The 11490-nt window shown below is 35.2% G+C and overlaps 2 protein-coding genes across 2 annotated transcripts in view; one reads left to right on the forward strand and one right to left on the reverse strand.

Annotated features, from left to right (window-relative positions):
- The window catches only part of LOC120624993 (protein FAM214A), a 51328-nt gene extending 48282 nt beyond the window's left edge, over positions 1 to 3046 (reverse strand). Inside the window, exon 1 of the mRNA XM_039891887.1 lies at positions 2827 to 3046. The gene's annotated coding sequence lies outside the window, so the exon portion shown is untranslated. The remainder of the gene's footprint in view (positions 1 to 2826) is intronic.
- Positions 3047 to 3727: 681 nt separating this feature from the next.
- Positions 3728 to 11144, forward strand: LOC120625464 (testis-expressed protein 9-like). Its single transcript, XM_039892546.1, has 6 exons — positions 3728 to 3977; positions 4764 to 5208; positions 5840 to 5937; positions 6899 to 7039; positions 9511 to 9678; positions 10882 to 11144. Exons 1-6 carry the CDS (start codon positions 3873 to 3875, stop codon positions 11092 to 11094), a joined length of 1170 nt encoding a protein of 389 aa, XP_039748480.1. The 5' UTR covers positions 3728 to 3872; the 3' UTR covers positions 11095 to 11144.
- The last annotated feature ends 346 nt before the right edge of the window (positions 11145 to 11490 follow it).

Raw genomic sequence — 11490 nt, forward strand, 5'->3', positions numbered from 1 at the left:
TAAGATTTACAACAAAATTTAATTTTAGATCTATTCCATAGTTAGGTACCGTGCATTTTTACGGAATGAGAATGGATCAGCTTCTTTACTCGCCGGCCTATAATATCCAATGTTTGTTCAAAAATAATTACGTATAGCTATTGCTTTGCGACAGAAAGCAAAACAAACAAACGCACATTCTGATTCGCATTTATGACATTAACTAGGGACACGAAAATATGTCAAAATAATCAAGAAAGTATCGATATTAATCGCCTGTTATTACTGCTATGCAATATCTTGATATATTTGTAAACTATCAACAATTGAAATATAATTGTGGCATAAGATAAGGCTACTTAAACATTGTTATTAAGCTATTTAAAAAAATAAAGGAAGTTTTTGTTCCCATGTATTCTAGTATAAAATAGACTTTTTTTGTTTGTTACGAAACCTAAAATTTTTAGCCATCTTTGACAAAGACTCTGAGTAGAGTAGAGTAGAGTGTGAGTGTGTGTTCGGCTCTCTTAAAACAAATGAAATCTATACATTATAGGTATTTGAGTCAGAGTCAGGTAAGTCTTGTCTACACTGGACATTGATTTAATAATAATAATAATAATAAAACTCTTTGATTCGCGCGGTTAGTGGTACACTTCACGCCCCAAATGTAGTTAAAAATTGGCGTAGTCGAGAGTATCTTCCTTCCACCGGTTTGGAAGGAAGATACTCTCAAGAAATAGAGCTGTCATAAAGAAATTCAACAATTGTATACTAATCGTTAGCTATTAAGTGTGTTTTAACTTTCAAAACATTGTTTGAGCTTATGCGTCATTACACAATAATTCAAAATGCACGACTATTTATCGCTTTTGAAAGGCATATTATGAAAAAGGAATTAAGAGTTTGATTTGATTGACAGGATGGGATATATTTTCTTGTTCAGCCCCTGAACTCTTTGTCGGTTTTGACGCGGCATCATGCTGTAACGCTAAAGCGCTTGACACCGACTATGTCGTTAGGGCGATAACTAGCCAAGGTCAATATTGGCTCTCACATAAAAATGAATGGTTCTTCACTCTCTCACAAAGGTACAGAGCCCACCGCTGCCTCTAATTGCTTTGGACCAGATACCCCAACTTTTATGTCTCGTGGAGCGTCGACCATGTTTTTCGGTTTTGGATAGACACACCTAATATTGATTTCGCAAATTCAACACGCTCAAGTATATTTTAGAACAACTGGTAGTATAGTCCGTTTTTGTCTTCGAAAAATTATCTTTGAAAGATTTAAACAGACTATTCAATTTATAGTAAGCTAACATTAAAGTTGACCTGATTAAACACTATCGTTGACCCCAATTTACCTTTTGGACCCCGATATTATATACATCTTACGAGCACTAAGTACTATTACTGTTTTCCTTGAATTTTTCCTATTGTGTTGTGTTGCAATAAAGTTTTTCTATTCTATTCTATCTCATGGACCCAAATTTTTTTGATGACATAGATCATTGATCTACCGTCAGGCTAGATTACGGATGTACTCTTAGGTATAACTTTTTTTCAATTAACGGGCAGTTTTTTAATTAGAAGGTATTTATTTAGGGACTTTTAGTTGTCCATAACATGAAAACTTATAATTTAAAGCTTACTTTGGTTAAAATACACTTTAACCATTTGTCTATCCGCGTCTGTCAGTGCTGGATTGAACTTAGACCCAAGTAGTCCCTACTATTTTGACAAGTTGAATATTTTCTAATTTACTGTAGTACAAATAAATGCACATTTCACGCAGTAGATCTAGTTAGGGTAGTTAAAATGTATCAGATCCAACTCAAGAACAACTTCATGACATACAAAACAATAAGAAACAACAAGCACATAGGTATCTTTTCCGTTCGATAAATATCAAAACAGCGTTATAAATCCACATTTTACGTTGTTTTACTATACACGTGGAATACGATTATTATTATTAGCCACGAGGCCATATGTTAGCTTTACATACGTACGTGTCACGACCGTAACAGAAAACTAAATTCATTATTAAACTAATCAGCTATCTAGTTGGCATATACTGCGCAATTACATTGCCAAATACTGTTTTTAATTAAATTCAAAATTAATTCATCGACATAATTATCGATACCAACGTAATCACTATTCACAGCTGTAAATAAATCAATAAAATATCACATTGCAAATAAAATCATCGACAAATCCATCGATATAAATGTCCGCAAGCACTATATGAACTTAAGAAAGGGCATTCGAAATTAAAAATTTGAAGAAGTAATATTTCGCCCTAACTACTGATGTTTTTAAAGTTCAAAATGAAGTGTATAGGGTTTTATAAAGCAAAACAGCTGTATACCTTACAATAGGCAGTGGCCAGACCCGTTAGGTCTACAAAAAAAAGGATCTTGTTCTACGGACCTGTCTTTTATGGTCTGTGCCTGCATTGTAAAAAAACAGTTCATCTACCTGCGCAGTGTGCAATGTACCTTGCAATCAGCTGATTTTTAACTATACTTTATAATCAACATATGAGTACAATAAACTTCTTCATTTCCAGCACATAACACTTTGTATGTATGTAATGCAATTACAAATTTAACCACATACAATTTAAAAACGAATTGTTTAACTATGAATTTACTAATAAAATGGGCCCCATCTTAAAATGGTAGCATTATACACATTAAACTTGTCAAATTAACTTTCTAAAATTCAGGAAAGATAATAAGGTTGAGTTTAATTTAATCTTAAAATTAACTTAGTTATGGTGTTATGAAAGCATATGTTTGTGAAACTTCTCTCAAAATAATATAACAAAGGGGTTTACCTTTTTAAAAGCAAGCGATGTATTCCGAACTCGGCACAAAAAAACTAGCGCTATAATATAACACTCCGATAATCGTGTCTTTTTCTCTTTAAATACATTATTGCACTCTACAAAATGTCCGGATGCGTGAAACGCAGTCCAAATATGTTATTTTATAACAATAACTAGTGTAATTAACGCGATGCGAGCGTCTTCGCCCCGCTCGCTTCAAACATGAACTAAAAAAAAATGTCAGCCTCAGCTGGGCCAACTACTTCGTCATTGGTAAATCGATTGCTAAACGTCAAAAATGAACACCCAACGATACACCTATCCCGCTCTTCAACATATCCTCTCGCTTATGCAAGAACAAAGAATTACATTTTTATGCGAATCTTCATGGTTTTTCACTCATTTTACCGTAAAACCATTACTAATAGCTCGAAGTACAAGTGTTTCATGCTATTTCTTGCGAAAATATCGCTGTGAATTTCCAAATCAAATCATATGGATAGACAAAGCATTATATGTCAACATTCTACGTCGATTTATTGACATTTGCCAAGATGGTTTTGATTGGCTGGCACACAGCTGTTTTTGACGCGTGTTCTTTACTTGTTATTAGTTCTATTAGTTGGCCATAGATGGCAGCACTCACTCATCAACAACAACAGAATTAAAATAATAAGCTAGCTTTAGTTTTATTAGTTACATTTATTTAATAAAGAAAAATATTTTTAACACATTATCTAAAGTGCCTCTTTTGTATCAAGCAAAAAAGTGTTATAGGTTTCTCTACTGACTCGCCATTAGAAACCATGTTAGTTATTGTCATGACTCACAGATGTTGATTGCCATGGCAACTGCGCTTTGTTTGATGACAACTTGACAATGACATTAGGTTTCATACATCATGGCCGACTAACGTATGGAAATATTCGATACAAGGAATATACTTATTTATTAAAAGTATTATTAGTATAAAGTGAATTCACGTAGTTCATGTTAAATTTTGCCATACCATGAAAATAAACAGAGCAATTTAGTACTTTATTTAATTAAGAAGAATGGATTCCGAAGACCTGTTAGCTCGTGAAAATGAGTTCAAAAAACTAAATAAACAATTGGAAAAGAAAACTGAGAGTTTAATGAAGGAAATCGAACATGTCATGGTATGTATTTATAACTATATTAGCTTTTTTTTTTAATCTGCCTTTCGAACCGGTAAATGGTAGAGTTACTACAAACAGACTGACGTTTCAAAAGAGCTTATAAACTAGGCCTAATTTAAATAAATCAATTTTGATTTTTTATGACTATAGGGAACCTTAAAGACTATTTAACATCCTTTATGTTGACTATTTAACATTCCATGATTTGGAATAGAATAATTTTTAGTTTCTTAGCAGCTTCCTGGTAGAATCTATTAGTCAGTGGGAGTCACCACAAATTTATCAACCCATTACTGGCCCATTGCAAGGCACGGGTCTGATCTCAGAATGAGAAAGGCTTAGGCATTACTCCAGCATACTGTCCAAGTGTAAATTGGTAAATTTTACACACCTTTTAATAAATTACCGAGAAATATAAGGCATGCAGGTTTCCAGTAAGAGATGTACAGTTACAGTAAGAGATGCAGTGCATTTCTCTACTAGGATGGAACGATTATCACTGACAGGTATAGACCATGAAAAGCTTCAACCAACATCTTGAAAAGCTTTTGGTTTGTTGTTGGATCAAGGGTTGTGAGGAGGTTCTTCACTTTGTAGCCGCCGGTTACTTGGGCATTCAAAAGCCCTGCAAGCAGAGAAGTGGATTTTTTTTTATTTAAAAGTGTTGCTTTTATTGATATAATTTAACATTGTAAAGAAACAAAATAATGAAAATCAATAAATGATCAAAAATAAACACACTTTTGCAATTATAATATTGGTACAAATGCTTTTATTATTTTACAGCAAAGGCAAGATATATTCTCTGAGTTCAACAAGTTAACTTTGAGTCCTGTGCACAGAAACACTAAGAAGCACAGCTGTGCTTCTTCATCAAAAAACACAACACCGGAAAAAAAGTGTCAAACACAACTTAAGAATACCAAGAACCACCAACAAAAGGTTGTTGTAACAAACAATACTACAAACTCTAATATTGATGTATTCGATAGAAATTGTAATGAATCTATGAATGGATACAACAGTATAACAAATTGTAAACAAGATAATATAAACGAATATAACAGTATAACAAATTGTTCAGCCTCACAGATTGCTAATACAAGATGTAATTGTGAATGTTACATCCTTTCTGATAGTAATAAGAGAAGAAATGATGATTTGGAGTTTTTATATGCTTTTGTATCTGTTGGTGTTAAGGATAATGTACTACCACCATCTTTTATGAAAGGTGAGTTTTAAATATACAAGTCTGGTATACTTTGAAATATACAAGTCTGGTGAACTTTGAAACCACCCATAAAGAGTATTGCAAATACTCCATTTAGATAAATAATTATAATTACAAACTATATATATTGTATGAATGAATATATGTTTATTACCCACCACAAAAAGTACATAAAAAAAAGTATAACAAAACAATGTATACAATTTGGCGTATATATTTTAAGTAACTTAAACAAAAAAATTACAACCCTAACTAATTATTTAGACTTGACATTGCATTTATACACTTTTGTGTAAAAAACGAATGAGTGAATTATTGTTTTAATATAAACTGGGTTCATAAAATGCTGGTGCATTCTAGGAAACACGTACGACCAGCAGTAAACGCTTGCGGGTTATTGATGAATTTTATATCCATGACCCCATATGACCTTAAATGTGAAACAGCTGATATTATGGGTGTCACTGTGTATTTTTCTAAGACATACACATGTGTAAAGTTCAAAGAAAGTAATAAGTATAGAGAATAAGACCCAGGATGCTGCTACAAAATGAAATGGTGGGATTAGGCAACATAAGTGTTTGTTGCCTAATCCCACCATTTCATTTTTTTTTACTTTTACTCTTTTCAGATAATTTGACAGTGGAAAGTGTATGTAAGTTTCTATCTGCAAAAGTAAAACTAATGCAAGAACAAATTGACAAGCTACAAATGGCCATAGACAAGAAGGTAACTTTCTAACACTATTTTAAAGTTACAGTCAAAACTTTATTGCAATGAAAATTGAACAAAAAGCAAAAATAAAAATGCATACTAGTACTAATATCATGAATGCTAAAGTGTGTTTATCTATTATTAATTCACGCCCTAACTAAGCAAAAAATCTACTTGATTTTGGCTGAAAGAACGGAGAGTAACGTTGGCTCCTTTTGATCCTGTTAAAACATCAAATTTCCAAGGAAACAGGAACATTTGAATTTTTCCACCAAACATAGCCCAGCCCTTCTTTCACGTCCTGGTAAAGTAACTTAACGTTAACGTGGATAACACCGCGTGGCTAGTTAAATGTAAACAGCAGCAGCATCCTCAAGATTTCGTGACTTACCATGAATAGTATCAAGTGCTGGTGATAGCCTAGTGGTTAAGCCTTTGACATCCGACTTAATTCGATCCCCGGCATGCAACTCTTACTTTTCGGAGTTATGTGCGTTTTAAGAAATTAAATATCACTTGCTTTAATGGTAAAGGGTAATTAATTAGATTATTCGATTCGATCTTAGTTTATGTCACAAATGATAAATTAGGAGGTAAATATATTTAACCTACCGAATGGGTTGCCAGGTCGACAAACCTAATAACCGGACAGTTTAGCCGGACATTTGAGTAAAAACGCCGGTCACCTTACATTATTGAGGATTATGTATTAATAGGTACGGCAAAAAAATTGTAAAATCAAGCTTTTTTTATTATTACTAAGTCGCCTGCGCTCCTTTGCGAAATTCAAAAAGCCTAACAAATTCCGGACAAGCCGGACACCGTATATTTAGGCCGGACAAGCAATCAAAAAGTCTAGCTATTACGGCTTTATCCGGACGCCTGGCAACTGGGTAACGCATTACAATCAGCAACATATCGGTTTTCTTTTTACTAACTTTTGCAATAACTTAAGTACATTCGTTTAATGTTTCAGGCAAAGCAATGCGACAAACATATGACCCACCTAGCCGAGTTGGAGAGTGAGCGACTCACTCTACTCAACAGAGCGAACAGCATGCGATCGGGTACAGCCGACATGAAGGCTAAATATGCTGCTATACAAAACAAACTTAACGTAAGTGGATTTTAATTACCTTTTGAAGTTATACTTCTTTTGGCGCGTTGGGGAAAAATGGTGACAGTAAATTTTTACGATGCGCGCTCACACCGTCACAAAAAACCGACACCATGATGCTAGCTATAGTCAAGATTTTAGTATTTCTAAAAAAGGTTTGACAGTTGACTTTCAATAATTCAAACAACCCGTTTGTTCTATTATTAGTGTCGTTTTTTTGGGCAATAAGGCGAAAGAAAAATTTTAGAATTTTTTGTTTCTTGTTACGCCAAAGAAGTATAACTTCTACCTGTACATAAGTACGCACACCTTTTTTTTTATTCCACTAATAGTTAGCCCTTGATTGTCTCATCAACCCATTCCCGGACCACTACATGGCACGCGTCGCCTCTCAGAATGAGCAGGGCTTCACACGCCCTTGAAAACGTTATGGAGAATTCTCAGGCATAAAGATTTCCTCACGATGTTTTGCTTACCCTTCAATGAAGTAAGATATCATTGTTTAAATTGAAAGCACACATAACCTATAACCGCTATCATTTATTATTAAGTATTGATACATCATCATCATACTTACTCATTAAAGGTCCACTACAGAGCACGGCTCTCCTCCCACAATGAGAAGGGGTTAAGCACGTAGTCCACCATGCTGGCCAAGCGCGGATTGGTGGACTCCACAAATCTTTGAGAACATTCCCAGTTAGTTTTCCCAGTTTTAGGAATGGGCGTGACCTTTAACAGCTTCCACTGCAAAGGGTAAACGCCTGTTTTCAGAGAAACATTAAATATCTGAGTAAGCGGATCTATACATTGATTATACTCTTTGAGTATTGCGGTTGGAATTAGATCAGGGCCTATGGAGCTACTAACTTTCAGCTAGCTAATACCACGATTCCACTTATAATATGACTGTAACAGTCATCACAGCTACTTCGCGGCATTAAGTTCTGGATTTTTAGGTAGAAACACAATAGCGAAGAAATTGGCAAGGGCTTGGGGCTGCTTTGTTCCCACCAAGTGCTCGCTAAAATTGTGGAGAACTCTCAGACATGCAGGTTCCCTCGCTATGTTTTCCTTCACGGTTGAAGCAAGTGATATTTTAATTGCTTAAAAAGGAAAAAGGTTAAAGTGGCGTCCTAGGTTTCGAATTCGGCACAACGAAAGTGCCGAGATAGATTCAATGAATTCAGTACAGAATGTTATTATTATTACTCCAAGCTGCCTTACATTGGTATAGATTCTACATTGAGCCAGTCGAAGCCAGGGTGGATCGCTAGTAATATAAAGATAAAATGTGTCTTTTTTTTTTAAATTGTTTAATAAGTACTTATGCGTTCGTTTTTAAAGTTGTTTAACACGCGAGTTCCGGCCGCAAGGGATTGATACTGTTTCCCAATTTAGTTTTGTGTTAATTGAGCGACTATACCTGTCAACACATGAAACAAAATGAAATTTATCGTTAAAGTATTCGTCAGTTTGCATTAGTGCTGGGAGACATGAAGTAATTATTTTTAACATAAAACCTGTGTCTCAGAACCCCGCTCTCCTTCATCCATACAAGTTAGCCGTGTAGTGACGGCAGGTCGGAATACAATTGTCAGCACCACTCCTCATACCGCGGGTGTCGTACGAGGAGACTAAGGTGTTCTAAGAGAGTACGGGCAGCAGCGTTATGCTGTACTAGTACCATCAACTGCGATCACCAAACCGTCTGCCCAGCATGGTGATTATGGGCAGACCCTCTTGTTGGAAGATCCTTTCAGTCCCGTGCGCTGAGTGCGAGATTTTTCATCTTTTCTCTGGTCCCTAGATGCTACTCTTTAGACGCCGTACAAATCATAGTTTACGTTTACGCGATTTGACGAACATATCTGAGCCGAGGTACCATGACAATTGAGAAAATGCTTCCGTAATTGAATTAGGCTATTTCAAGTTATTGAAGGATGTTAAACTTCCCCGTTGGCCCCGATACTTAGAAGGTGTTATTTAAAAGTCGAAGAGTTAACTGGTATATAGTCAAATTCTTACAGGACACGGGTTTCACCAAGAAATAAGAAAGTTGGATACAAGTGTTTAAATTCTTGAGTTTATTGTTTTATTTTCACAAAAAAGCACGTTAGGGCAAAAAAAATTAAATAAATTGAGAATTTAATTGGGTTGCTTAACTCTTAGTTTCGGGAACATTGATATAATCAAATGAATAAATGAATCGGCATCATAGTTCTTGACCTTTGCCAAGCTGGATTTCTAAAAGAACGATTCGTAAAAATTTTGATTTTATCAAACTAATCATTCATAAAATAAAAATCAAAGAAAATAATTGAGATTGTAAAACTTATCAATTCTGAATTGTATATAATCGTATATATAACCAACCATGTTAGCTGGAACCCCATCAAAAAAATCCCGCACTCAGCTCACAGTAGTGGACTTTTATAGGCTTAGGTAGGTATAGGCTATTTGACTTACAGGAAAAGGACCGCTTATACAAGGAACAGAGGAGTGTGACGGACAAACTGACGACAGAACTGAAGCAGCTCAAATGTAAGAACGCAAGCTTGGAAGCGAGATGCGCTTCGCAAGACGAATCCATGAGCACTCTAAAGCATCAACTCGAGGCAGCCAAAATATCCGAAAAGGTGGGTTCTATTATAGAGTAAGGAAAGTCATATATTAGAATTCATATAAAAGTCTGACGAATCTACCAGAGCAGAGCAACAAGTCTCTATCGGTCTCTTACTCATTAGTACGAGACCTATAGAACCTCAACAGTCTATACTTAAAAAAATCCTTATACCCCACACCAAACAGATCTTCGGCAATCAGGAGATCAGGAGATGTTGACTTTACAATGAATAATTATTCATTGTAAAGTCAACATCTAGGTATAAGGATTGAAGAAATTATAAATTACACCACATAGATTCTCCTGCTTTTCGCGGAGTATAGCAAATTAAGCTTAATTTTGATAATATATCATGGATTTCCGCAAAGTAACGCCTGCTTCTATCCAAAGTTTTTCCCCTTTAAAAGTTCTAAAAAAAAGTGCGCGTATGCTAAATATGTCTATCTTTTAAGGTTGACTTATACGTGGGATCGCTGGTCGAATAATATTTAGTGCCGCTACAATACCACACATATCCCGATTGTATTAGCAGTAATTTGTGATAGGAAATGGAAAGTATAATAAGTGAGGTAAAACTGTAGTAGTTCCCCGGAAGGCTTCATCCCGATTACAATGTTTTTTTAAGTTATAAAGTTTTTTTAAGTAAGGAAGTTTTGATACCTTAAATTTAAGTTGAGTTAAGTTCTCGATTTATTGAGGTAAGTCATAGTAGACTTTATAGCAGCAAGCTTTGAAAGGTAGTTTCTGTAGCTGTTCCAGCTAATGTTCCGGCGGTCTCGATCGCAAAAATTCAAACAAATTTGACCTTGTACCACAAAAATAAGTCGATATAACTAAAAAAAATACATTTCTACAAACATTTATCTCCTATTTAACGCTGTGGGTGGATTTAAAAAAAAAAGTAGTTTCTTTTTCTTTTTTTTTATTTGAACTATTAACTTAAACTGAATTTAGACTAGTTTACAGTTAGCTTTAATTTCCCAGTGCTTTATGTGTCCTTTATTTTCAACTGAAAGTCGATTTTTTTTTAAATATTTAGTTTGAACAAAAATAAATCTATGATAAACTTGACTTCCATACCACTAGGGTGGTTAAAGAATATTTTCGTTAAAGCCGATTGTGCAAGCGCGTGTCAGTCAGTCGGCCATTTACAGTTATACATATTGATTTGAATAAAGAAAATTTTGCTTTTGGCTTTAATTCCAACCCATTTCAGGATTTCCGGGATTCATCCCGTTCACTCTCCGCAACTCACCAAACAACTATCCAGAAGCTAGAAGCACGAATAAAAACATTAACACTGCGCACGGACAGACAAACAGCTCTCATCGACAATCTGAAGAAACAAAACGCACTTCTACAGACCGATGGCGCTTTGAAAGCTCTAGAAAAAGAATATTGTGAATTTCTAAAACAAGATTTTTCGTAAAAAAAATAGTTATTTTATTTCAATTAATAATTATTGACGGACCAAGCAGACGGCCCATCTGGTTTTTTATTCCATTACAAGTTAGCCCTTGACTGCAGTCTCACCTGATGGTAAGTGATGATGCATCTAATGCAATCTAAGATGGTAGCGGGCTACCCCGTTAGTGAGTATTTATATTAATCCATACCTCTAATCAGTTTCTACGCGACAACGTACCGGAACGCTTTATCGCTTAGCGGCACGTCTTTGTCGGAAGGGTGGTAACTAGCCACGGCCGAAGTCTCCCATTAGACCATACCAGACAAATTCAGAAATTTTAAAATTTTCCTCTGCCGGGAATCGAACCTGGAGCCCCCAGCTTAAAACCAAAGCGCTCACCGCCGAGCCAGGGAAGTC

The sequence above is a fragment of the Pararge aegeria genome, chromosome 7, assembly GCF_905163445.1.
Source record: "Pararge aegeria chromosome 7, ilParAegt1.1, whole genome shotgun sequence".
Classification (NCBI taxonomy): Eukaryota; Metazoa; Arthropoda; class Insecta; order Lepidoptera; family Nymphalidae; genus Pararge; species Pararge aegeria.

Bases quoted from the DNA above. Each gene is read 5' to 3' on its own strand.
- LOC120625464 (XM_039892546.1), top strand. From the start codon at position 3,873: ATGGATTCCGAAGACCTGTTAGCTCGTGAAAATGAGTTCAAAAAACTA. The intron at 7,040-9,510 runs GTAAGTGGATTT...TTTGACTTACAG, and splicing joins CTATACAAAACAAACTTAAC to GAAAAGGACCGCTTATACAA. The intron at 9,679-10,881 runs GTGGGTTCTATT...AACCCATTTCAG, and splicing joins CAGCCAAAATATCCGAAAAG to GATTTCCGGGATTCATCCCG.